General features: G+C 52.7%; 1 protein-coding gene across 1 annotated transcript; it reads right to left on the bottom strand.

Moving 5' to 3' along the window:
• Positions 1-77: 77 nt before the first annotated feature.
• Positions 78-27,208, bottom strand: PTDSS2 (phosphatidylserine synthase 2). The gene is made up of 12 exons (XM_051964104.1): positions 27,000-27,208; positions 20,382-20,483; positions 18,122-18,204; positions 14,929-14,996; positions 10,914-11,048; positions 10,718-10,768; positions 10,449-10,562; positions 9,622-9,740; positions 1,444-1,558; positions 1,194-1,339; positions 667-852; positions 78-577 (listed from the first exon to the last, which is right to left on the bottom strand). The coding sequence occupies exons 1-12, from the start codon at positions 27,161-27,163 to the stop codon at positions 442-444; spliced, it is 1,419 nt and encodes a 472-aa protein (XP_051820064.1). The 5' UTR covers positions 27,164-27,208; the 3' UTR covers positions 78-441.
• Between the last annotated feature and the right edge of the window lie 563 nt (positions 27,209-27,771).

Here is a 27,771-nt window from a genome sequence, read left to right on the forward strand (position 1 = left end):
TGGCTGTCACAAGGGAGCAGTGAGGGGGGGCTGTGACCCCCTGGAGCTCTCCCCGAGCATCACAAAAGCGACTTCAGTCTCTTTCCTTCCCGTCTTTATTTGTGCACCGACCCCTCCCCTAATGCCTGTGTCCTTCCAACCTGGAGCCCTGGCCCCTGGAGGGCGAGGGAGAGCCCAGAGCTCCCGCCGGACCCTCCGGGGTGAGGCGTCCGTCCCGGCCGGACTGGAGGCGGGGCTGGGACAAAGAGCCTTCCCCGGCCTGGATGCCCGCGCCCCTGTGGCCGGCCCGCCTCTCTGGTCTGGCAGCCGTGCCCAGAGGGTGCCCCCTGTGCATCCCAGGTCAGGGTGCCGGGGCTCGCCTTGCCCCCTCACCTCCCCGGGGCCGGTCCCTGGGGGGCCGCAGCCCGCAGCTGAGGGAGGCAGTGCCCGGCGTCCATCCGCTCACAGCTCCCCATCTCTGTCCTGCTCCTCCAGCAGCGGGGAAGGCCCTTCGCTGCCGTCAGTGGAGGCCGGGTCCGCCTCGCAGCGGCTCTCCTGCTTCTGGCGCCGGATCTCTTTGTAGCGCAGGGTGATGTCCCTGGGAGGAAGAGGCCAGCCTGGGCTCCCTGGGAGGTCGCGGCCTCGAGCCCCCCGCCCCCCGGCCCCCCGCCCCTCCCCGGGGCTCACCGCAGGAAGAAGCGCCAGACGGTCCAGGTGAGGATGAGCACGGTGCCCAGGATCCAGCACTGGGCCACGTAGAAGGGCAGCGACAGGGTCAGCGTGTAGGGGTCGTACTTGACCACGATCAGGAACTCCGTGGCCGTGATGGCCGCCACCAGCCAGGCCTGCTGGCCAAACTTCTTATGGAACTTCCTGGAAGCCATAGAGACCCCGAGCTGCTGGGAGGGGAAACTGAGGCTCCGGGGAAGCTCGGGGGGATGTCGCCTAAGGTCCCTCCACTCGGCGGCAGAAGCCTGGCCAAGGTTTTGGGGGGGAAGGAGCCTGAGAAGCGGTGGATTCTGGGTGGATTCTGGATCCCCTGCTGGTCCCCCAACCCCGACCTTCCCCTGGCAACAACCCTTCCACAGGGGTCTCCCGGGCGATGCCCCCGAAGCTCTACTTCCTGCCCCTGCCCAACTTCCCCGTTCGGGAACCTCCTGTCCGCCCTCCGCGGGGGCATCCCCAAAGCGGCCCAGGGGACCCCCCCCACTTACGGGTCATCCATGAAGTCGTAGATCTCCCGCATGGCCACGCCCCCCACGTTCACAAAGAAGACAAGCCGGAGGAGAACCAGGTAGTGCTCGGGGGGCATCCAGAGCACGAACTTCAGGTAGAAGGTGTTCAGTTCTGCCAAGAGAAACTGCAAGAGGCCCGGCCTGAGGGCAGGCCCCATGCCGGCCGTGGGCGCCCGGGGACCCCCCTCCCAGCTGGGGGCACGTGAGGGCAAAGAGCGGGGGGCCTTACAACCAGGATGATGCCGCAGACTCCCAGCCACCGGCGCAGGTTGGAGGCAGGCTTCCACTCGAAGCGCACCCAGCTGTAGGGCGTGAACTGGAAGGCGATTCTCTTCATCTTGCCCCTGCAATAATGGGAAGCCTGTTAGCCCCCAGCCTCTGCCGGCTCCCGGCCTCCGCAGACCCCCGGCCTCCGCCGGCTCCCGGCCTCCAGAGACCCCCAGCCTCCCTGGCTTCTGGAGGACACCAACAATCCTGAGTGCGCACCAGTGACGAGGCGCCATCTGCAGCACGCGGGATGCTCTGAGGGGCTTTTCTGTCCCCATGTCATAACCACGTCCGTCCTTCCGTCACAACTGTCTCATCAACAGAGGGGACAGACAAAATCTGGGGTTTACTTAAGCCTAAGAAACTGAGCCATGTGGATATGAGGAGCCACACCCAAAGGGAAATCACCATGATCGGGAGGCAGCGGATCACTGATCTTGGACAAAGTCAGACTTTAAAAGATTCAAAAAATCTGTGTTTTACTCGTGTGCGTCACCTGTGCACGTAGCCGTGCAAACTATGTACATGTGCACACATGTAAGTGTTTATATATGCACGAATACACAAATATAACCGAGCTTAACTTAGCCCACTTGGGGGGGAGGGGAGAAGAAAAAGAGGGAAAAGAAAATAAAAAATCCACGTCAGGGAACAAGCCGAGCTCCAAGGAAGTGAAGATGGACAGCTACAAAGACAAAGCCTTCTCTTATTACAGCTTCTTGTTATAGCTTCTGCCGAGTATGTGACAATGGTTTTATGGCTTTTATTTTTCTTCCCCCCCCCCTTTTTTTTAAAAACTATTTTGTCTTTTTTTCTTTTCCATTTGTTTTAAATAATTATCTATCATCTATCTATCTAATGAGCTGGGATTGGGCCTCAGAGCTTAAGTTATTGATAAAAGAGCCTGTAATTTTATTAATGCAGTAGGAAATATGGAGGCATTCTCTCAGCATTACCCTAGAATTTAGGTTAAAAATCAACGTGGCAATCTTTAAATCATTCCTGACCCAAACTGCCACTTTTGACTAGTACAAATACATTTTTATCATTATTGCTTTAAGAGTTATCCTTTTTCCACTCATGACTCCCCCCGCAAATTTCCCATAACCCTGGGTATATAAAGCATGTATGCAAATCAAATATTTACTGATTAATAAATTATAATTTTGTAACGCCCCCTTTCAGCTCCGAGACCCCATCTGGGGTCGCAACGGACAGTTAAGAAGAAACTTTGCTTTAGATGCTAAGACCTGGAAATGCTATTCTCTTTTCCCTTCTACTTTTAAACTTCTCTTTCTGGAGATTTTAGACTTTTTATTTCCCCAATGGATCATGTCATTTTCCCCTTCAATTTGACTGGTATAATGTTTAATCGTAAATGAGCTTTGAACTAATTTTTCTTACACTGGCACAGAGTACTTCTGCTATTGCCACACACATACACTATATATTCATACACACACATATTATCTATAGATTTTCAATGTGACTTGGTGCCTTCCTTCCCAGATATTTTAAGTTATTTGTAGTTGTTTTAATTCAATGGGTCTTCCTTTTCCATTTTCTCCTGTTGTTTTGTTATCACTGTGCTATTAACCATCTTAATTTCTCTGCTGATTCTCCAGGATTTTCTTTTTCTCATTTTCCATTGGAAGCACACAGGGATAATTTTGTTTTCCCTACTGGTATTACAGTAACGGGGACAAGGGAACAACTGCCTTATTGCTCTGTTCACTGGGGTGATACTTAGTATAGCGCCATGACACTTAACACTACCTTTTGATTTTAGATACTTTCCCAGCATTACAGCCACTTGAAAAGTTGTTGTGTTTTTTTTTTTTTCAGTTACATGTAAAGATAGTTTTCAACATTCACTTTTAGAAGATTTCCCCCCTTCCCTCCTGAGGACAGAAAGCAATCTAATAGGAGGTATTCATGTCCAATCATGTACACATTTCCTCATCAGTCATGTTGTGAAAGAGTAATCGGAATAAAAGAGAAAAACTACAAGAAAGACACCAAAAAAGTAAACACAGTGTGCTTCAATCTGCCTTCAGCCTCCAGTTCTTTCTCTGGATGCGGATGGAGGAGTCTTTTAGAATCGTCTCAGATCATCGTGTTGCTGAGGAGCCAAGTCCATCCCAGTTGATCATCACCCATGTTCCATTACTGTGGACAACCATTTTCCTGGTTTTGTTCACGTCACTTTGTCTTTGTAAGTTTTCCTGAAACGTGCCTGACCCTTTCTTATTGGACAGTGGCATGCCATTTGTATTTACATACCACAATTTGTTCAGCCATTTCCCAACTGATGGCCATCCCCCAAATTCCAGTTCTTGGAAAAAAAAAGAGCTGCTACATTTTTGCACATGTGGGTCCTTTCCCCTGTTTTAAGCTAATCTCTGGGATAGAGAAGTAGTCGTAGGATCAAAGACTGCAGGTTTATGGCCTTTGGGCATAGTTCCAAAATTGCTCTCCAGGATGGCTGGATCAGTCCACAACTCTACCAATAATACACTAATATTCCTATTTTCCCACATCTCCAACATCTATCATTTTCCCTTTCTGTGACACTAGCCAATCTGAGAATTGTGAAAGGGTACCTTAGAGGTTTTTAAAATTTCCAGTCCTCTAAGTGATTTAGAACATTTTTCATGATAGCTTTAATTTCTTCATTTGAAAACTGCCTATTATTATGAATTATACACTTATGTGATTCAGTTCTCTATGTGTGAGAAATGAGACCTTTGCCAGAAACAAGGCTGTAAAAAGCGATTTTCCAGCCTTTTGACTCCCTCCTACTTTTGGATGCATTGTTTTTGTTTATGGAAGACCTTGTTAATGGTAGCACAATTATCCACTTAACAATTTCATAATATTCTGTCTCTCATAAATTCCTCCCTTCTCCATAGATCTGAAGGGAAAATATTCCTTGCTCTCTTAATCTGCTTATGGTATCACCTTTTACATGTAAAGGGTGGAAATTGTGTACCGATTTTGACCTTATCTTAGTATAGAGTGCAAGATGTTGCTCTATGTTAGTTTCTGCCATACTTTTTTCCAATTTTCCCAGTTTTTGTCAAGTAGTGAGTTCTTATTGCAGAAGCTGAAGTCTTTGGGTTAATCAAACGGTAGATTAACTAGTCACTGACTGTTGTGTCTTGTGAACCCAAGCTCTCCCACTTTTCCACCACTCTGTTTCTTAGCCAGTAACACATAGAGTTTTTGATGATTTCCACTTTACAATAGTTTTAGATTTGAAGTGGTTAGGCAAGCTCCCCCTGCACTTTTTCCCCATTAATTCTCTTGACATCCTTGATTTTTTGTTCTTCCAGATGAATTTTGTGATTTTCTTTTTAGCTTGACAACAAAAAATTTTTCTTGATACTGACCTTATCCTAACTTTAGAGGTGGAATCGTTGTTTTTGTTTTATTAGCCCAGTCTACCCATGAGCAACTGATATTTTCCCAATTGTTTAGATCTGACTTTATTTCTGTGAAAAGCGTTTTGTAACTGGGTACATATATTTCATAAGTTTGTCTTGGCAGGAAGACTCCCAAATATTTTATTTCCTCTACAATTATTTTAAAAGCAACTTTTCTTTCTCTTGCTGCTGGGCTTTGTTGGTAATATATAGAAGTGCTGATGAGTTATGTGGGTTTTATGTTCTGTAACTTTGCTAAAGCTGTTATTTCAAGTAGTTTTTTAGTTGATTCTCTTCAATTGATATTATCTGCTAACAGTGATAATTTTGTTTCCTCATTGTCTATTTTAATTCCTTCATAATTCCTTTTTTTAATTCCTTTTTCCTCTCATTGCTAAAGCAAACTTTTCTATTGTAACACTAAATAATAGTAATGATTAAACGGGCATCTTTGTTTCACCCTTAATCTTACTAGAAAAGCTTGTAGCTTAATGCTTGCTGATACTTTTAGATAGTTACTATTTATCACTTTATAGAAGACTCTATGCTTGCTAGTGTTTTTAATAGGAATGGATACTTATGTCCAAAGTTTTTTTCTTACATCTACTGAAATAAACCTAAGTTTCTATTAGTTTTGTTATGTATACAGTTAACTATACTAATAGTTTTCCTAATATTGAGCCAGCCCCGCATTCTTTGTATAAATCTCTCCTGATCATAGTGTCTTACCCTCATGATAAATTGCTCTAATCTCTTCGCTAATATTTTATTCAAAATTTTTGCATTAATACTCATTAGGGATATTGATATCTCATAATTTTCCTTCTGTTTTAGGTTATCAGCACCATAATTGTGTCATTAAAGGAATCTGGTGGGACTTTTCCCCCCAAATATTCTCAATATATATACTTAGAAACTTACATATAATATATATATGTATGTATGTATGTATGTATGTATATATATATATATACACACACTATGTAATATATGTTATATACTGGAATTGTTCTTTAAATGTTTTGTAAAATTCACTTGTACATCCATTTGGCCCTGGAAAGTTTTTTCTTAGGGAATTCACTGTTGGCTTGTTCTTTTTCTAAAATGGGTATCTTATTTCCTCTTCTGTTAATCTGAACAATTAATATTTTGGTAAATGTTCTTCCATTTCACTTAGATTGTTAGATTTACTGGCATACTGTTGGGCAAAACAGATCCCAATTATCTTGAGTGGTGAATTTTACTCTTTCCATTTTTGACACTGGTAATTTGATTTTTTTTCCCTTCCTTCTTTTAACCAAATTAACCAAAAGTTTGTGTATTTCTTTTTCACAAAAGCAATTCTTACTAGTTTGATTCACTAGTTCAAAACTTTCCTTCGATTTTATTATTCTCTCCTTTGATTTTCAGAATTTCTGACTTGGTATTTAATTGGGGATTTAAAGGTTTTTCCTAGTGTTTTTGGTTGCATGCCAATGACTTTTATTTCCAATGTATTCTTTTTCTATTTTATTCATGTAAGCATTTAGAGATATAAAATTTCCCTTAAGAGCTAATTTGGCTACATTCTATACATTTTGATTTGTTGTCTCCTTGTCATTCTCTTGGATGAAATAACTGTTTCTATGATTTGTTGTTTAAACCACTCACTCTTTGGGATTATTCAGTTGTCAGTTAATTTTTAACCTATTTTTCCCATGGCTCTTTATTACACATTAAATTTTTATTGCATCATTATCTGAAAAGGATTTTCTGCTTTTGATTGTGCTATTTTTATGCCCTATGACCCAGTCAATTTTTGTGGCGCTACCACATACTACAGAGAAAAAGGTATATTTGTTACTATCCCTATTCAATTTTCTCCAGAGATTTATCATCCCTAACTTTTCAAAAGTGCTGTTCACTTTATTTTGTTGCTAGGTTTTAGTTTTGAGGTGGGGAGGTTGAGGTCTCTCACTAGTATAGTTGTGCTATTTCTTCCTGTAATCATTTTGCTTTTCTTTGTTTTGGGACTATCGAGGTTAAGTGACTTGCCCAGGTCACACAGCTAAAAAGTGTTAAGTGTCTGAGGCTGGATTTGAACTCAGGGCCAGCGCTCTATCCACTGCAGCTTCTAGCTGCCCCCTCGTTTTACCTCTCTTAAGAATCTGGATGCTATATCACTATATATTTAGCCCTGATAATACTTGTCCATGGTTCCTTTTAGCAAGATGTCATTTTCTATCTTTTCCAATCAGATTCCATTTTTGCTTTTACTTTGTCTGAGTCCGAGACTGCTGCTTTCTTTAATTCAGTTGAAGCAGAGTACATTGTGCTCCAGCCTTTTACCTGGTTTTTCATCTACTCTGCTGATCCCATTCACATTCAGTTATGATTATTGTGTGTTTCCCTCCACCCTATTTTTCCCTCTGTATACTTTTCTCCCTCCTTTCACCCTGTCCCTTCTCACCAGTGTTTTGCTTCTGAACACTGCCCTCCCTTCCTATCAGTCTCGCCCCTTTTCTTTTTCCTCCTACTTTCCTATATGGTGAGATAAATTTCTATGCCCAATTGAGTGTATTTCATTTCAGATTCAAATTCAATGAGAATAAGGCTCAAACAGTGCTCATCTCTTCCCTTTTTTTCTTTGCTGTACGAGGTCTTTTGAGCTTCTTCACGGGATCCAATTTACTTCTTTCTTTTTCTCGCAGTACAATCCTTTCTTTCACCTCTTCATTTTTATACATCCTGATGTCAAATTCAACTTATACCCACGGCCTCTGTTTGTGTGCATCCTCCTTCCAACTGCCCTAATGTCACCTTCACCTTCCTGTGCAGGGATATAGTTCAACCTTATTGAATAACAAGTCTTTTTTTCCCAGTTTACCTTTTTATGTTTCTTTTATGTCTTATATTTGAAGATCGAATTTTCTGCTCAGCTCTGGTCTTTTCATCAGGAAAGTTTAAGAATCGCCCATTTCCCTGAGTGTCCATCCTTCCTCCTGAAAGATCATGCTCAGTTTTGCTGGCTAGGTGGTGCTTTGCCTTCCACAAGATCACATGCCCTGATCCTTCGATCCTGCATGATCTGACTGTGGCTCCTTGAGGTGGGGATTGCTTCCTTTTGGCTGCTTGCAGCATTTTCTCCTTGACCTGAGAGTTCTGGCTACAAGACTCCTCATTTCATTTTTGGATCTCTTTCCGTTGCCGATCGTGGACTGCAGGAGCGTTTGTAACGTCGGGGGGTTCCAGGACTGGCCACTGGCCTCCTGAACTGGGACCGAAGGGCCTTGGCTGCTGCGGGGGAGCCTCTTGCTCACCTGGACCCTTCCTGTGCGAGGCTGTACTCCCGTGACCCAAGTGAGCCCGACCTTTCCTCCAGTCCTTTTAAGTTATCTTCAGTCCGACTTTCTGGGGTTCTGGCACTCCAGAATCCATCTAGAGGCGAGATTCACCGTTGTTTCTGGGGGAAACAAGGGAGACTCTGGAAACCTCCGGCTCTTCCCCCTCGTCGCTGCCTTTGGCAAAGGTCTGTCTCTCCTGCGTGGTTTGGGACGCTTTGCCCTTTTCCACAATGAGTCGCTTTCTCTATGCCCCCGACGCCGCCTCCGTGCCCCCTGTTGAGAGCCTGTTGCCAGTGTGTGTTGCTTGAGCACCCTGTTTCTTGCTGGACTCTCGTTCCCAGTGTTGAGGATGCAGGACCTGGGTCAGACTCCGACCAGCTGGGGGATCCTGGGCAGGTCACAAAACACACCCTCTCAGCACGCGCTTCCTTACTTGGGACACGGAGGTCACTGGAGCCCCAACTCGTGGGGTGGCTACCTGTGGGACCTTGGGTTAAGAGAGGACGAGGAGAGTCAAGGAAGAGGCACTGGGACAGGGCCGTGCCCTCGGGGTCCTGGGCGGGGGCTGCGAGCAGAGGCGCAGGATCAGCTGGGAGTGGAGACGGCTCCAGCGCAGCCGGGGACAGCGGGGGCTTGTTGCAAAGCGATGCAGAACTGTTCCACGGACAGAGCGGTGCCCATGCCTTAGACCAGGAGTCTACGGCCGGGGGCTAGCGGGAGCCATGAGCCGGAAGCGGGGGGAGCCGGCTCGACAGCGCACTTGGTGCCTCCTTCAAGAGGTGGGACGGGCGCAGTTGGCGCACAGGGAGGGGGTGCATGGCGCAGCCAGAAGCAAGAGAGCCAAGGTCAAGTGTGAGGGGAAACGCGAGAGAAGTGGAGCTCCACTCATCCAAAGACATAAAAGCATAGTAACGGTTGCCCTGTATGTGGTGACCTAAGGTTTCGAAGCACTTGACGTGAGAGGGGGACTATTATTCTCATTTTACAGACAATTAACTGAGGCTGAGGGCGAGCACCCAGAGAGGAAGGCTGGAGCCCTCTGTCCACCAACCTACCTAGAGGTAGGACGCTCCTGGAAGTGGGGAGACGTTGGGCCCTCCCCCCGCCTCCTCCCAGCCCTGAGACCCCTCACCCCACCCAAGGCCATCTAGTCCAGACAGGATCAGGGCTGTGCTGAGATGCATCTGAACTCGGACCCCCGGCACTCTCATTTCTAAGCTCAGCCTCCCCTCCCCCCCCTCGTCCCCCGCCTCCAGCCCAGCCTTCAATCCCTCTCTGAAACGCAGGATGTCCCCCCTTCCCTTCCCCCCCCACTCTGCTCCATCCACGTGGGTCAGCAGCTCCCGGGGACCCGCGGCCTTCGCGCACCCCCAGCCCGGGCCCAGTGCGTACTTGTAGGTGGGGATGTTCCAGAGGCCCTGCCACTTGTACGTCTTCAGAGAGAGCCAGCCCAGGGTCTTCATGCCGCAGTAGATGCCCAGCCCGTTGCACAGGAGCACGTCCATTATCCACTGAAAAGAAGGAGAGGGTCACGCCCGCCCTGGCCCCCGACGCCCGCCCTGTGCCATGCAGCGAGCCTGGGAGTGGGCGCCCTCAGCCACAATTTGCGGCTGCCCAGAGGGAGAAGCCGTGGCTTTGCACTGGCCCGAGGGACGAGCCCTCCTCCCCCCCCCCCCAATGCTGACTCGGCTCCCTTCTATGGAAGATGGATTCCAGGGGATGCCCCTTGTTGGGCGCTGCAGGAACCTGAGCCGCCGTTCTTGTCACAGAGATAAGACAGAAAAAGAAAACTGCGGCAATGGAAAAAAGACCGTCAGGGAAGGGGGAGGGGCGGGTCTGTCTGTCGCCGTCCAGCATCTACCCCAAGGACGCGCTGACATTTGGGGAGAACAAAAGGATGAAGGGCCTCTGGGCCCCTCCAGCTAGAGAGCGGGAAAGGGGGGCGAGTGGGGGCCCCCCAAAACAGCTGAAGCCGTTCCAATAAAAGCCACCCATGCCCATTTCTACACGAGATGAAAACCTGAGCATGCGTTGGTCTGTTCCCGGAAGCACAGACGGACAGACAGATGGACAGTCACACAACTGCTCACAGTTACAACGCTCCCCCAACGGCAGTCACACTCACACACGCCTGGGCTCTGCCCCTCCCTGGCCCTGCCCATCCTTCCATCCTGGGAGGGCCACCTCAGATCCCCTGCCCCCCGGGGGCTGGTACCTACGTGGTCCCACCAGCACTCGCTGAAGTTGGGCAGCTGGTGCTCCAGGCTGTACTCGAGGAACTCGAACATGACGCTGATGATCATGCACATCCACCAGTCCCGGATCATCAGGGTCTGCAGGCACGAGAGCAGGGAGCCTGGCACCCGCCCCTCCCCCGGGCCGGCTCCTTTCCCCCCACGAGCCTCCTGGCCAAGCCCCCTCCTCCACCAAGAGGGCGCCCGCTCTGGCCCAGGCAGGGGGCAGGGGTCACCGGGGGCCCCACACCCACCTTCAAGTACCAGCCGAGGAAATGAGCAGGAACGAATCCATCCATTTTGTCCTGAAGAGAAGAGAAGAGCTTCTGACGTCTGCCTGGGGGTGGGGAGTCCCTGTGGGCCCTGGAGGACGTCCCCTACAAACGGCTCCCTAGCCTTCGGCGAGGCCGGATGCCCCACCCCCGCCCAGATCGTGCCCCCGGCCCTCACCCAGATGTTGTGGAAGGGGTCCGTCTGGTTGTCCGGGTCATAAATGAGGCAGTTCCCGCCATAGTCTCGCTCAGGCAAGGGGACGCCCAGATTGGGGTCGATGTACTTCAGAAACTGCCTCCCGTCGTGCACCGTCTGTGGGAGCGACAGAGCAGCCGTGGGGGCTCCGAGGCTGCAAAGGCCACGCCCCGAGCCAAACCCCAGGGGGGCAAGCGGAGGAGGCGCAACCCCAGCCTCAGCCTCCACTCCTGGGACAGACTCGCAAGCGCCTCCCCTTCCGCCAGGCTGCACGCACGCCCCTCCCCCTTCACCCACAGCTTTACCCCCCAAGGCATAATGCTTGGGGGGGGCAGGTTGGGGCACAAAGACCAAAGGGTCGGTGAACCCCGAGCCCTCCAGCCCACGGCAGCGATGTTTAAGCACTCACTGCATGCAGGCCCGGGGCCACGCACGAGTGGCAGGCAGAGAACAGGCCCCTAAGCAGAGCCGGCGCGGTGGGCGAGGGTAACTAGCTGTGGGGGGCGAGGGCACCCCATCAGTCTTCCAGCAGAGGGGGAGGGGGCTCTTGTGCCCAGAACCTGCGGCCCGTTGCCCTGGGAGGTTCAGGGCCGGGTCCCGGTGTCTGCTCCGCCTGAGGGTCAGCACTGGGGGTGGGGGCTCCGGCTCTCCTGGGACCTTCACGGGAGCCTCTCTCTGGAGCGTGTGGGCGCTTCCCCTGGAGCTGGCCCAGTGCGGGCTCCTGTGATCCAGGCCTCGGGCCAGAATCCACAACATACAGCAGGCACTTAACAGATGCTGCCAGGACTGTCTCAGACACCTGTTCTCTCCTGTGCTCCCTGACCTCGCCCCTCCTCCTTTTCCAGCCTCCAACGCTGCGCGCAAAGACTCCATTGCTCCTCAGCTTTTGTCAGCAAGGCCCGGGTTCGAATGCTGCCCAGAGGCCCTCCCCGTCTGAGGACCAGATGAGAGAACGGCAAAGGCTCTGCCTGCACACAGCTGGCAGCTAATAGATGCTTATTCTTCCGGAGCCCACTCGGGCCCTTCCCAAGCCCAGGCAGTCGGTTTCCTGCCCCACCATGGCCTCCATCTCTACCAACAGCGCCCCCTGCTCGGGGCCCCCGTGGGGCTCGGCGCTTTGGCCAGTCTGGGAACAGCCATCCCCAGGCCTACGGGCTCTTCTTCAGATCCTCCGGAGAGCGGAGGCCGGACCCTTCAGAGCCGGCGTCTCCGGGGGACTGGCCGCCGCCTCCGCCGCCAGGCGCGCCTCCGACTGGAAGAGACCGAGAGAAAAGGCCCGTGACCTCTCTTTGGAACAAACAAACTCCACTTTTACTGCCGGGTTTGGGGTCTGCAGGGCCTGCCATTCCCACCCCATGCCATCCCCTCCCCCCACTGACCAAGCAAGGTCTCCAGGAAGGAGAGGGGGAGCAGGAAGCCTCTGCTCAGGCTGCGGCGGTCTCAGCGCTCCCATCGGCGGCCTCCTTTCCAGCCTTGGCTCCTGTCAGGGACCTCGATGCTCCCGTCAGCCTCAGTGCTCCCTCCAGCGGCATCTGCGCTCTGGTCAGCTTCAACACTTCTGTCAGCAGCCTCCTTTCCAGCCTTCATTCCCATAAGCAGCCTTGGTGCTCCCACCAGCGGCCTCCTTTCTGGCCTTCACTCCCATCGGCAGCCTCAGTGCTCCCACCAGCGGCCTCCTTTCCAGCCTTCATTCCCATAAGCAGCCTTGGTGCTCCCACCAGCGGCCTCCTTTCTGGCCTTCACTCCCATCGGCAGCCTCGGTGCTCCCACCAGCGGCCTCCTTTCCGGCCTTCACTCCCATCGGCAGCCTCGGTGCTCCCACTAACAACCTCCTTTCCGGCCTTCACTCCCATCGGCAGCCTCAGTGCTCCCACCAGCGGCCTCCTTTCCGGCCTTCACTCCCATCGGCAGCCTCGGTGCTCCCACCAGCGGCCTCCTTTCCGGCCTTCACTCCCATCGGCAGCCTCGGTGCTCCCTCCAGCGGCATCTGCGCTCTGGTCAGCTTCAACACTTCTGTCAGCAGCCTCCTTTCCAGCCTTCGTTCCCATAAGCAGCCTCGGTGCTCCCACTAACAACCTCCTTTCCAGCCTTCACTCCCATCGGCAGCCACGGTGCTCCCACCAGCGGCCTCCTTTCCGGCCTTCACTCCCATCGGCAGCCTTGGTGCTCCCACCAGCGGCCTCCTTTCCAGCCTTCGTTCCCATAAGCAGCCTCAGTGCTCCCACCAGCGGCCTCCTTTCCGGCCTTCACTCCCATCGGCAGCCTCGGTGCTCCCACCAGCGGCCTCCTTTCCGGCCTTCACTCCCATCGGCAGCCTCGGTGCTCCCACCAGCGGTCCCTGAGACGCTCGGCCCACCACCTTCACCTGCCATGACGTCCGATGGCACCTCTTCACCAGTTTCCACAAAAGGTGCGGCCGCAGACAGCTGGTCAAAGGGCACGGGCACCTTCACGCCCCACCTGAGGCGGCGGCGCTCAGCTGGAGCCGCAGACTCTGGGCACGCCGCCTCCGGCCTCCGGCCTCTCTCTGAGCCCCGGACCCCAGCGTCCGGCCTCACGCCCGCCCTGAGCGCTGGCCCTGCCTGGGGGTGGGGGAGGAGGGTGCGTGCGGGCCGGGGATGAGCCCGGCGGCCCTGTTTTCATAAAGTGGAAAAGCTCAGCGTGAGCCCACGGCCGCCCGGGCGGCAAAGTGGGGAATGGGCAGCGGCGGAAGCCGTCCCACCGAAGGGCACATGGAGCAGCCTGCGCAGCCCGACCTCGACCACAGCAAAGAGCTGGCCGGCATCTGAATGTGATCCGGCGGGAAAGGGACAGACAGAGACAAAGCTGAGGAATGCTGGGGGGCTCAGAGCCGGACCTGAGCGTCTGGGTGGGGCTAAGAGCTGGGGCCGGACCCAATGGCCGGGACAAAGGCATGAGGGCGTCCTTGTCTCAGGTGGCTGGGTCCCGCCCCACCCTCTCTCCCACATCTCGTCCCTCCACCAGCTGCCCCCTCCTCATCCCCCTCTCGCACTTGGGCCTTCCTCCCCCTTAAAACCCCGCCCCCCAAACTCTGGTCCTGGGTCTCCTTCCTTCTGGCCTGGCCCTCACGCTTGCGGACCGCTCACCAGGCTGGCTGCTAACTCTGGGCCTCCCTAGGGAGTGGGGGTCACGTGGGGGATGACCTTGTTCCATCTGTGACCCACCTGGGCCCCGGGTCCATCTGAATGCTAACACGGCAGCTCACTCTGCAAACTCCCTCCCAACAGCTTTGTTCTAAGTGACTGTGACAAGGGGAGGGAAAGAATGAGAAGAAGGAAAAAGGGGGAGAGAGAAAGGGGAGAGAAGGGAAAGGGGGAGAGAGAGGGAGAAAAAGGAAAAAGAAGTCGGGGGAGAGAGAAAGGGGAGGGGAGAAAGAAAAGGGGGAGGGGAGAGTGAGGAAAAAAAGGGAGAGGGGAGAAAAAGGAAAAAGAAGTGGGGGGAGAGAGAAAGGAAAAGGAGGAGGGGAAAGGGGGGAGCTTCCCAAAGAGGTCAGCACTGAAGGCTGAGTGGCTGAGGGTTGGGGAGCCCTGATACCCCTGAAAAGTCCCTGATCAGAGACACTGAGGAACCTAAATCTGCTCTTCCTTTGCTTGACTTGGTGGATGCTTCCCCTCCCCACTCCTGGGGGCGGGGCAGCGAAGCTGGATCTCAGAGTGAGATCTCTTTCCGTTGACATCGGAGGCTTCCATTCCAGGCGCCCCAATTTCTTTGCCAAGAGAGACAGGTGTCTGCTGCCAGCTGCTTATCTCTGTCCAGCGCTCACTTTCAGGCCTGAATCAGGCTGAAGAAGGAGGCTCTCCTTAAGCCGACAGGCGGGTAATGCCTGAGGAAAGTGGCCCCCTGGGGCGAGGAAGACCAGGGCCTCCTGGGTCCCCCCACCCCCAGCCTACAGGTCAGCACTGCTCGACAGTTTTGAGGTGGGGAGGGGAGATACCGCCTCAGCCCCTCCCCGTTGGTCCCGAGTGCCAGAGCTTACCTGGAAGAGGATGAAGATGAGGAAGAGCTCGTAGACAACGCTGACGCACAGCCAGAACCTCCAGTAAGCTACAAGGACACAAAGAGAGCAGCAGGTGTTGGCTCCTGTTCTTACCCTGGGGCCACGGGGGGGCCACTGCCACCAGAACTGGGATGCACCAGTTCCCCCAGGAGGCCTCCTGGGCCAGCAGGCAGTGCCTTCCCCCTCAACTTGGGCGGTCCCGAGCCCTGCCTTGTGCCCCGAAGACACATCCGCGACAGGCAGCAGCCAAAGCTCCCCAAGTGCCCACTGGGGGAGGGCGGGGAGAAGGCACTGCCACCACCTTCATCTAGCCCAAAGCCTGTCCGGGAAGCCAGGGAAGTGCCGGAGCTGGGCCTAGGCCAGGATCCTGGCTCCAGGCCTTTCTCCCGGCTGGCCGCCAGAAGGACTGGCATCCCAGTGGCCTGGACAGAGAGGGAGTCATCCACACCCGATCCTAAGTCTTTTCTGGACATGTGTTCTGCCAAAGCCAAAGCCACCTCTACTGCCGGCCATTACCTTGGAGCCTCCATCCCTGTATAGTCTCCCTTCCCTGCGCTGGGAATCCAAAGCAGCCTCAGCTTCCCGAACCTAAATGGACCCCAGTGACTGAACTCAAGGCCCAACCAGAGCCAGACTTCATGGCAAACTTCTAGACCAGAGAACTCATCACCTTTTGAGAAGCGCATTCCTTTTTTGGGGGCAATGGAGGATTGGCTAACTGGATCTATTTCCTCTGCCTCTTTCCTAATTCCAGCTATGCCCTGGAGGACCTAACTGAGCCCAACTGGTTTTTTCCCTTGAACACCTGACAACAGCTCCCATTTCTCCCAGATCCCCTGTCACTGGGTGTTTTCCTCAAGACCGTTCCCAGCCAATCGACAAAGACCCTTTCTCAGGACTGACAACACTCAGGGAGGCACAGGACAGGGCCTGCACTCTGCACTGAGAGGGCAAAAGCACAGAGACTGACTGAGATGTTTTCTCAACTTTAGCTACCCTAAAGAAACCCTCCCAATTTTTGTCAAGAATCATTTGACCCCGCTTCTTTTACAATAGGCCTATGAAACTCATTTGTCCCAAGGTGAGAATAAGACTTTCTATATAACCTTATTGAGTTTCATCTCAGGGCCAGTCCAGTGTTCTAGCCTGTCTGATCCTTGTGTCTCCTGACTCGTCATATACTGTGTGACCCTTGCCACGTGGTATCCCTCTACAATGTCTCAAGTCTTCTACCTGTACTTTTATCCAATCTCTGACCAAAATATTCACCACCCAAAGCCAAGCACAGCCTAAGGCACTCCACTGGAGACCTTCTTCAAAGCCTGACTTCTAATTTTGCCATGCCCATTTTAGTTACTACAGTCTAAACCACATCTCATCATCTTGTCCAGATAAATAGCATGAAATTCTTTATCAGACACTGCAATAAAATTGGAAACAATCCACAGAGAGAAAGAAATGAAAATAGAAGCCTTGGAGAAATCTTCTTGTAGGACGTGAGATTTGAACTGAGACTTAAAGAGCCAGGGAAGCCAAGAGAGAACATTCTCAGACTGGTGGACAGGCTAAGAAATGGAGGTCTTAGACAAGCTAGGACAAGGGCATTAGATCAAAAACGATGTGCTGGGGGATAAGGTGTAAGACAGGAAAGGGAGGAGGAGGAAAGGGTCTGAAGGTGAAAGGGAGAGCTGTGCTTTAGGAAAATCACTTTGGTGACTGAATGAAGGATCGAACGGAAGGCAGGAAGACCTTCCAGCAGAGTTCAGGTGTGAGGTGATAAGATGATAAAAAGGTAGGGGTGGTAGAGAAGGGAGCAAATTAGAGAGATGCAACAGACGTGAAATTGACCAGAGATGGTGCAGAGGTGAAACTGATCAGAGATAATGAAGATATGAAACTGGCTGAGATGCCAGAGACGAAAATGACCAGAGGTTCTGCAGATGTGAAACTGAGCAGAGATAATGCAAAGGTGAAATCAGTGAAACTGACCAAAGATAATGAAGAGATGAAACTGACTGGGATGCTACAGAAGTGAAACAGACCCCAGATGCTGCAGAGGTGAAACTAACCGAGATGTTACAGAGGTGAAACTGACCAGAGTTAATGCAAAGGTGAAATCAATGAGATGCTGCAGAGGTGAATCTGATCAGAGATAATGCAAAGGTGAAATTGACCAGAGATAATTGCAAAGATGGAGATGCTACAGAGGTGAAACTGACTAGAGATACTGTAGAGATGAAACTAACCCAAGATGCTAGAGGTGAAAAAGACCAGAGATAATACAGAGATGAAATCTACCAAGATGCTACAGAAGTAAAATCAAATAGATAGGCTGCCAAGACACCATATTGGATACGGGGGTGAGAGACTGAGAAGTACAAGATGACTCCCAGATTGTGAATCTGAGGGATGGGGACAAGGGTGCTTCCTTCCAGCCACAGAAAAGGTGAGAAGTGGAGGGAGAGGCAGAGCATGAGCTGTTTTGGACATATTTTGGTTGAAACTGTTTGCTTGATATCCAGGTCAAGATGTCTGAAGGGCTGGAGACACAAGAGAGGTTGGGGCAGGAAAGACAGATCATAAGGCTTCAATCCATGGCAGTTAATGAAGTCACCAGGGGAAGCAGTTTAGAGGGAAAAGAAGCTGAGGGGCACCCATGGAGAGGGCATGATCTGCAGGAGCAGCCAGCAAAGGAGACTGAAGAGGAATGGGCAGAGAGGAGGGAGAGGTTATCCCAAAAATCTAAAGAGAAGAGAGGATTCAGGAGCAGAAAGTGATCACCTGTGCCCAAGGTCAAAGAGAAAGAGGACTGAGAAAAAAGGCCACTAAATGTCCACCAGACAGGGAGATACACATCTCCCTGGCCACCCAAACCGAAGCCTTTCTAAGTGAGACTTGCGGTTCTAAGCACAACCTCCCTTGATGGGCGGACCGTGCTGAGCTGGTGTTCCTGGGCCTCTGCAGGGATCTCACCCAGCATCTCTGGGAGCTATGGAGGCATCAGGTCCCAAAGCTGGTCCTCAGCCTGGTTTGCTTCCCCCGGGACCTCAGTTTACCAAACACCTGGAGAGGCCCCAGGCTTCTCTAAGGCAGGCAGAGTCTCATGTCCCCAGTCACCAACAGCCCCCCTTGAGATCAGCTATGTTAAATCCAAACAGGAATGGCAAGTTACCTGGGTGAGGTCTGGAGAACGGTCCATCTTTAGCCTGCGTGACTCCAAAACACAAGAAAACCAAGATGCTGGCCACCACTCCTCTGAGGACAAAGAGCAAAGAGCCCTTCAGGGGTCTGTGCCATCAGCCTCCCAGGTTCTCTGCAAGGACCCTCCTCCCAGGCCTTTCCATTTCAAAGGGGCTCCCCTTCCTCTCTTCCTATAGAGAACCAGGGGTTTTCACCAAGAGTCTGGGAGCTGTGAGGCAACCAGGGAGCTGTCCCTCAAGTCAGGAAGTCCCCAGTCCAAATCAAGACATTGACTAACTGGATGACCCTGGGCAAATTGCCGAAATCTATCTGCCTCGATTTTTTCATCTATGAAATGGGAGAAATAAAAGTAATACTGACATCCCGGGATTACTGTGGGGATCAAATGAGGCAACATTTGTAGAGCTTGACACACAGTAGGTATTATATCGATGCTCATTCTGTCCCTTCTTCTTTGTATCCCCTCCTCTTTAGCAAATCCCCAAAAGCTCCCTTGGGCTTGATGAAGGGGCTGAGAGGCTACACAGCAGGCCACACATCTTGGCATAGCAGATCAGACATCCAGCTACCAGGGACCCCCTTGATTTTAGCTTGAACACCCTTGAACCAAGAGGCTGCTAACTCACTTTCCACCAAAAGGCTACCATGTGGCTGAGGTGCCCCCCCCACCAAAAAAGCTTTTCTTGGATTCTCTTGAAGCAAGGCACACTTGTCCTAGAGACTCTGGCCCTTCAGATGAATGACAAGCACCAGAGTCTGCTTGCCAATAGAAGACTTGGGCAAAAACACCACTGGGGACTCTGACCAAAAGCACCAATGAAATAAAAAAGCCCCTATCCCTCCAACTCTCCAGAAGCTGCAGGGAGTGCCAAACCAGGTCAGAGGCTCAGCATCCACACACCAAAAACAGAGCATACAACTTCTTAAAGGAAAAAGTGAGGTACAGAATGAGAGACAGGAAAACTACACAGGGGAAGGGGGGAACCTCAACTCACCCTCTTAGACCTAGATAGTTAGTTTAAGCATAAGGTAAAAAAGGAAGAAGTTAAGGATATGAATAAAATTTTAGAAAAGTTAGATATGATTGACCCTTGGAGAATGCTCAACAGAAACAGAAAGGAGTCTATCTATTTCTCTTGTCCAAACTGAACTTTTACAGAAATTGACCAAGTACTGGGACATAAAAACCTTACAAAGAAATCCGAAAAAAGCAGAAATACTGAATCTTATCTTTTTTCTGACCATGATGCAATTTTTAAAAATTACATTCAGAATAGGGTCTTTGGAGCACAGAAAAAAAAAAAATTGGAAACTAAATAACCTAATCCTAAAAAATAAGTGGGTCAAAGATCAAATCATAGAAACAATCAATAATGTCATTAAAGATCACACAACAAGGAGACCACGTTCCAAAATGTGTGCATTACATCCAAAGCTACTTAGGAGAAATTTCTTAACTCTAAATGCATCAATAAAAAAAGAGAAGGAACAACAAATTGGGCCTGCAACTCAACAAATTGAAACCTTCCCAATAAAACTTGAAACTAGAAATCCAAAAAATCAAAGGCAAGAATAACAAAATGAAGGTAATAAGACAGTAGACCAGTAAGTAAAAGTAGAAGCTGATTTTATTAAAAAAAAAAAAAAAAGCCCATAAATTAGCTAAATTGATATTTAAAAGAAGAAAATCATATTACTAGTATCAAAAGTGAAAAGAAGTAAAAGCTACTTTGCTCAATCATCTGTCAATAATACTGACAATTTAGATGAGACGGATGAATTATTTACAAAAATATAAAATGCCCAGATCAACAGAAAAGGAAATAGAATGTTTAATAACCTTAATTTAGAAAACAAATCAAACAAGCCAAATATAAGCTCCCTAAGAAAAGCAACTTAGGCCCAAGTGAATTTTTGAGCAATTCTACCAAACATTTAAAAACCAACTAATTCCCATGCTATGCAGATTGTAGGGGGCAAAGTCCTGCCCACCCTTCTGGGACACAGAATGTGGTGCTGCTACCTAAGGCAGGGAAGGCAAAACATTAAGAAAAGTGGTGAGGGAGGCCACCTGCCATGTTCTCCCCTCCCACCAGCCACGGTCCCCGGGAAGCCCACGGGATATTTTGTCCCCTGGGGATCCGTCACGCCCTGAAACAGAAGCAGGCAGTCGTTCTCTGGTCCTTGCTTGTTCTAACTCCGGGGGAGGCCGGCCCAAAGCCCAGGGTTACCTTTTGGTGTTGTAGGCAGTGTCCTGAGGAGTCTCTTCCAGAAGGGTCACATAGCCAAGGGCGCAAGTGAGGATGAACAAGACAGTCAAGGTGTGGGCTCTCCTGAAAAGCATGGAAAATGGGAGCGGTCACCCAACAGGGCTGCTTCTGCTCTGGGATTTGCCGTGTCCACTGAAGGGCCTTCTAGAGTACGCTCAGACCCGCATGCTGCCCCAGCCCCCCCGGAACACCTCAATATCTGCCTCCCTCCTGTCCTCCAGACCCCCTCTGGCCTGTCAGCAAGGACTGGGTGCTGAGCACAGGGATACAAGGGAGGTAAAAGCTAACCCTGCCCTCAAGGAACTGCGACAAACAGGTAATGCGTGACCAGGCTAAAATGGGGCGGAGGTCTGGGAATCTGAGGGGGACCCCACGCCTGGAGCAGCCCACACCGAGCACCTGGTGCAACAACAAGGGACAAGAAGACAGGAAAGGGAGGGGAGGTTGAATTGGATCCTGGGGATTACTGGGAGCCCCAACATTTACTGAAGCAGAGGGGACACCCAGTAGGACCAGAACCTGGGAGGAGGGACTGGCTAAGGCAGAAAGATTCACCAGGTCTGTGCCAGGGCACGGGCAGAAGAGAGAAAGAGGGGGAAGGGATCTACCTCCTTCCCCTCCCCCAGCTCTTGAGCTTTCCTAGGAGGGCTCCCTTTGGGAAGCCCTCAGCACAGTGCTGGGTACACAGTGAGCAATCGATGACCGCTTGTTCGATGACTGCTTTGGCCAATGTAATGATCAACTGGGATTCTTGAGGCTGGATGGGGATGCCGGGATGCCCACCCGCCAGGGGATGCCCACCCGCCTGGGGATGGCGCCCGCCAGGGATGGCCGCCCACCGGGGATGCCCGCCTGCCTGGGGATGGCCGCCCATGGGCCAATGCAGGGGTTCGGCTTTCTCAACTGCTGGAAGGAGTTGAGGCAGGTGAGAGGGGGACATGTTACGAGTGGATTTTAACACTAGCTTCACCTTTCCGGAGGCAGAGAGGACTTTGGCTCCCACAAGCCCCTCAAGAAGACGGGGCTTCCGAACCTGATCTCTGTCCCCCTGGCATTCTGGTGAAGCGCTGAGACCCCTTCTCAGAATGCTGCTTTTAAACGTATAAAGTAAAACGTAAGCATTTGTAAAGGAAGCCGTGAGGCGGAAACACATGATCAAAACAAGTTCCCAGACTGCCCTCCCCCAATCTGGCCTCCGCTCCCTTGGGAGCCCGCGGACACGAGCCCCAGCTCTAGATCTAACCCCAAACTCCGACCCCACACCCTCACACCGCTCGTGTCCAGCGAGGGCGGGCACTGAGAACAGAGGCTCCACGGGCTGAGAGAGGGTCTGCCCAAAGGGCAGCCTGGACCCCGCAAGGCCCCCAGATTGGCCATTCGGACCACCGAGGAAGGCCCCAGAATGGCAGGAGACCCTGGCCAGGAACCTCTCCCCAAGCCAGGAGTGCCCAGCAGAGCTCTGCCCGCAGGGGGTTGGGCCACACTTGTCACAAAATGCTCTTAACTGGGGTGGGACGAAGCAACAGAAACAAGGGCCGGTAGGAAAACGCGCGCCAGACCCAGGAAGCTGGAGAAGGGGTTCTTGGGGTTCCAAACTGGAGGCTGAGGTGTCTCGAAGGAATGGGCAGGCTCGGACCCACCTCCGGGTCAAGGGGCAAAGTTATCATAATTTTAACGTCAATGAAAGCGGCCTAAGTTCCAAAAGAACCAGGAGCAAAAAGATAATTGGAAGAAAAAGTTAGGAGGTCGGGGGCTTCCCGTGGCTAAGGTGGAGGGGAGGAGTGGTCCGGTCCAGAAAGTCCCTGCTCACTGACCCACAGACAGATGGTCGTCCGAAGGCAGCCGTGTCCGCAGCACTGCCAAGGCCCCGGGGGCCGAGGAGCTCCACACCGCCCCTGGAAGCTGTGCCCCATTATCCTGGCAATCCTCGGGAAAAACCCTAGAACTTTTCAGACAGTATCTACCTTTGCAGGGAACCGGGGCTGCTGGCTTCCCGCTCAGAAAGAGCCAGAGCTCTGGGACGGCTCCGGAGCCTCCCATCTCTTACTATGGGGCCCCTTCCTGGTCGAACCAGTCCAAAGCACTAGGAGGCCCTGGGCAGCCCCCGGGGCTCGGCCTAGAGAAAGGAGGGCCAAACGGCTCCCAGGCTCCCCAGAGAGCCAAAGGGGACTCCACCCACTGGGCCTAGCCAGCCCCCAGGCTCCAGGGAGGTCACCTCAATGGGGCCAAAGGGACCGTTTGTTGTCCCAGGCTCCCGCTTCCACAGCCTCTGGAGGGGGAAAATGAGGGCTCTGTGCTTGCATCCCCTTGTGAATGCAACGAAACTCCTCGGCTCTCCAAAGCCCGGCCGGAGGATTTGTCCCGAGTCTCCAGGACAAAGGGGGAAGGCTGCTTTGGAGCCTGAAGTCCGGAGATGCCAGCAGGCAAGGAACCCCAAAGGGCTGGAGGGCAGGCAGCAAGCTCAGCGAGCAGAGCCACCAGTAAGCCTCTTGTCAGGGCAAGAGGAAGGGAGAAGGGAGGGGAAAGGAAGAGGATGGGGGAGGGGGGAGGAAAGGAGGGAAGAAAGAAGGGAGGCAGGGAAAGGAAAAGGGGAAGGGAAAGAGAAGGGAGGGGAAGGGGAGAGGAAGAGAGAGGAATGAAGTAGGGAGGGAAGAAAGAAGGGGAGAGAGGGGAGGAGATAAGGGAGGTAGGGGAGCAATCTATTGGCAGAATCCAGACAAAGTGACTGCTTTGAAATGGGAATTTCCAACTCAAGACCAAGAAGGTAGGAGGTGCAGGAGCAGAAATGGGCAGAGGCCAGAGTCTTTGCCGTAAGGGCCCTCCCAAAGTGCTAGACCCCAAGCACTGTCCAACTCCCCCACTCAAGGACCACCAGGACCCTTGGATTAGTTTCAGCGAGGTGCCATCTGAGAGTAGAGGAGCACAGAGCCCCGGGAGGCTGCCGAGCTGCCATCAAACCACTCACGCCTCCTCTCTGAACCCCAAGGGTCCATCACCCAGTGCTCTCACCCCTCACTTGACAATCCTCGGGTCCGGGTGCCGAGCAACCTCCCACCAACTGGTGGCTGTAGATGCTGGCCAACCGCCTCCACTCCTGGGCCCCGAGGGCCCCAGGGTTGGCCCCCGCCATCTTTCAAAGACTACGGACTGGCTCTCTGGCCGACCCCTGTTCATCACTTTACTCGAGGGACTAAGACCTTCCCTTCTCCTTGGTGGAGAAAAGGAAGAGAAAGCTGAATGTTCTCCGAGCCAGCGGCCACAGCTCACACACACTTCCCCAGAGAACGCTGAGCTTGCCTGTGGGAGGGGAAGGGAAAACCCAGGGCATCCTCTCACCTCCCTCACCGCCTGAGCAATTCTCGGGACACAAAGCCGGACAGGCCCACTGGCAGCCCAGGGGTGAAGGTTCAGCGACCACTTCCTTTGCCAAGCATGGGCCCAGACCCTGCCCTCCTTCATGACCCAGGCCTGGAAGCATCTCCACCCTCTCTTGGGGGGCCCTTTCCTAGCCCAGCCCATCTCTGCCCACCTACCCCTCATGACTCCTCTGCACCAACTGCGCCATGCCATCCAGGGCCAGAGCCCAGCCTACAGCCAGAAGCCTCCTCTTCCTCCAAATTCCTCCCAGGGAGAGAAGCTGCACCCTCATGTCAGACCCAGAGGTTACTGGACCAGTGCTGGCTAAGTTGTTACCAAGAAGCCCTCTGGAAAGGAGAATGAGGCTTTCTCTTCCTCCCTCATCTGTTTACTTCCTCTGTCCAGCTGTCTATACAAGACCAGCCTCAGCACTGCAGGGGAGAAGAGACCAGGAGCCAGAACTACGAAGGGGCCGACGGCAGATGCATCCAACGAGCTCTCAGGGTCACAGCCCAGAAGCCAAGGGCCTTTGGGGCCACTGCATCCAGCTGCTTCAGGAAGGCTTCCAAAGAGCGTGTGGCAGCTGGGGACTCGTCCATATGGGCCCGATGAGAATGCTGGATGGCCATTCCCCAGCAGACCTTCGTAGGATGCAGCTGATCAGGCCCTAAGGCTCCTGTAGGGAATGGCAGGGCTCATGGAAGCCTAAGTGGGCATCTTTGCCTGGCCAATACTTTTCAGAGTCCTGACAAGTCTCTCCTCTTGACTGGCCCACAGTTCCAATTGGGTAATCTTTCATTCAAAAAGCATTATGGGGCCCCTCCCATATACAACAGAGGGTACCCCTCCACAGCCCCGGAGCCCCTAGATGCCTGAGGTGGCTGGGATTGGCCTGGGATAGGGAGAGGGGAGATGGGTCTCAGAGCTAGGATGGGACCCGGTCAGACCTGCCAATAGACAAATAGTTTTGGGGACACAATGGAGGATGTTTGGGGAGGAGAACGAGGAGATAAAACAGTAAGGGTCTGCAAGGAGACATGGCCACAGACTGGACATGGGAATGAGAAGAGAATGTTGAGGGGGAAGAAGAAGCTTTGTTCTGCCTTGGAAACATAAAGGTACCAAGCATGTAGAGAGGATGACTGAACCCAAAGGGGTTCAAGGTACAAGGAATAGAACAAAAAGTACGGCAAGAAGGATGCTGGAGAGAAAGGCAGAACTAGGACTGGGTGAGGATGGGAATCAAAAGGAGGGGAGAGCAGAACACATGAGAAAACAAGCAGCTCAGCCGTTCCTTAGCAGCTACACAGTGGGAGGGCAGGTGCTGGGTCATCTGTGCTTTGGCATGCCACTGGGCATACTTGAGGTGGCTCAGAAAGAGACACAGAGTCAGAAAAAGGACAGCATAGGCTGTCAAGGAGTGCAATGGAATCTAGCTTCAGACACAAGCCCTGTGGCTGTAATAAGGCCTTTCACCACTCTGTGCCTCTGTTTCCCTATATGCAAAATAGGCATCAGACCATCCCTGAGTTCCTAGACCTGTGGTGGGGAGCCAACTGAGTTTGAGAGTACCCAAAGGCTCTAAAAAAGCTGGTTCTTATTTACCATCATCATTACCATTATTGATCTTTCTAAGCCTTGGCTTTCTCCCCTGTAGACCAGAGAAGATGCCTATGGTCAACAGCCGTTCAGTGGCCATGAGCTAGGCGAGCTACCTGAACCAGTGGGCAGTGTGAGCATGTGTGCTGGATGAGATGAGAGCCACACCATTCCCACCTTCTCCACTGCTGTCCAGCTCCATCCTCTCAACCAGCTCACTCTCTCTTATCCCCAAATCCAATACGGTGCCTGTCAATTTCACCTTTGCACCACCCTTTGGTTCATTTCACTTCTACAACATCCCTGGTCCATTTCATCTCTAATAAAATGCCCTGGCCCAGTTTACCTTCCCCCTCAAATCTCTGGTGGATTTTACTTCTTGTCCATTTCACCTCTACAACATTCCTGGTCCATTTCACCTCAAATCTGATAGATTTCCCCCTTGTCCATTTCGCCTCTAACAAAATGTCTTGTCCATTTCACCCTCCCTCTCAAATCTGGTAGATTTTTCCCCTTGCCCATTTTATCTCTACAACAGGGTCCATTTCACCCTCCCCCTCAAATCTCTGGTAGATTTCCCCCCTTGTCCATTTCACCTGACAAAATGTCTTGTTCATTTCACCCTCCTCCTTAAATCTCTGGTGGATTTTCCCCTTGTCCATTTCACCTCTACAACATCCCTAGTCCATTCCTCCCCACCCCCCCCCATTCCCCAACACACACCTATGGTGGATTTCCCCTCTCATTTCACCAATACTCCTTTCTCTGCTGGAACACTGCCACTCTCCCCCGTGTAAGTCATCATACTCTCAGGCCTGGTGTCCGCTTGTCTCAAGTCCCTCCCACTCCAGTCCATCCTCCATTCAAGCTTCAAATTGATTTGGCTGAGAGGCAGGTCCAATCTTGTCAATCCATTATCACGTTCAGGATCTAGGACTAAATGCTCTGTGGCATTCAGAGACCTTCACAACCTGCTTTCTTCCACCTCACTGCCTGACACGTACTCTTTCATTTTGCGACCCCGGCCTCCTGGCTGGCTCAACAAGACTGTGCAGCTCCAAATTCCGAGCCTTTGCCCTGGATATTACCCTCGCCTGGAAAGTCCACCCTGCCCCGCCCCCTTCATAACCTCCGGGAGTATCCCAATTCCGGATGCCTCCAGAGGCCCCTATCTCCCCTTCGGGCATTGCTCCATTTGTCCCAAGGGTGAGGAATGTCCATTACCTTTCTTTGCATCCCCCTTGCTTCGCACAGAGACTGGTACTTAGTAAGCGCTTAAACAATGCCTGCTGCTGACAAGAAACCTTCCCCCGACCCTTGGACTTGAGGACACACCACATGGGGTCTCCTCGAGATTCTAGAGACAAGGGATCCAGGGCATCGCCAGGGTCAAAGAAAGGTCAGAAGGTCAAAAGGGGTAGGGGCTCCCAATGCCGCTGCAGGGGTACACGGGGATCAAGGAGTTAGACGCAGAAGGGGATCCCGGAGTCCTCCCAGCAGGTGGTCCGGAGTTGGGGTAGAGGGGCAAGGGCCGGAGCAGGGGTGCGCGCTCCTCTTGCGCACGCGTGCTCCTGCTCCACACCCGCGCACGCCCGCGCACCCGCGCACCCTCCCGCCGCTCACCAGAAGAAGGTGTTAGTGCCGTCGTCGTAGACCTCGGACTCGGTGCTGCGGCGGACCCCTGTCCCGACCTCAGTCGTGGGCCCGGGCTCCGCCGGCGGCCCTTCCAGCGAGGCCTTGCCCTGTTGTCCCGGGCTCGGGGCACCCCTGCGCTCGACCCTGCGCATGGCGTGGGATCTACACAGCTCGCCTCAGGCTCCGGCTCTGCCCGCCCGCTGCGGCCCGCCCCCGGCCCGCCCCGCACGCACACCCCGCCCCCGGCCCGCCCAGCACGCAGGGTGGGCCGGCGCATGTCGCTGGACGCGGCTCCCGGGCTGCAAGCCGCGCTGTGGCGCCTAGTCCCGAGCAGCAGGCCAAAGGGACGCGGGCTGGTTGCCAAGGCGACGTTCCGCTCTGGCGCACGCCGCGTTAGCTCCGTGGTCGCACAGCATGCTGGGAAACGTAGTCACACCATCGAACGCAGCGCACGCCTACTCGCGCAGCTCCCGGGCCTCAAGGCATTCCGGGATTCGTAGTCCCAGCGCGGATTGGTTATCAGGGTAATTGACAACCCGGCTTCGCTTCCGCTCTAGCCACAGAATGGAAAACCAGTCCCATCCCCCAGAGTCCGGGCAGCAGCCCCTGCAGCCAGAGTCCCTGCAGCCAGAGCCCCTGTCGGCCTCTGGCCCGAGCGCCTCGCCCGACACGCCCTCCACCCAAGACGCTTCGACCCCCGAGACCCTGATCGTGTCGCAGCCCCCGGACCCCTTGCAGAACCCGACCTCCCCAACGTCAC

This window comes from Antechinus flavipes, chromosome 6 (genome assembly GCF_016432865.1).
Source record: "Antechinus flavipes isolate AdamAnt ecotype Samford, QLD, Australia chromosome 6, AdamAnt_v2, whole genome shotgun sequence".
Lineage (NCBI taxonomy): Eukaryota > Metazoa > Chordata > Mammalia > Dasyuromorphia > Dasyuridae > Antechinus > Antechinus flavipes.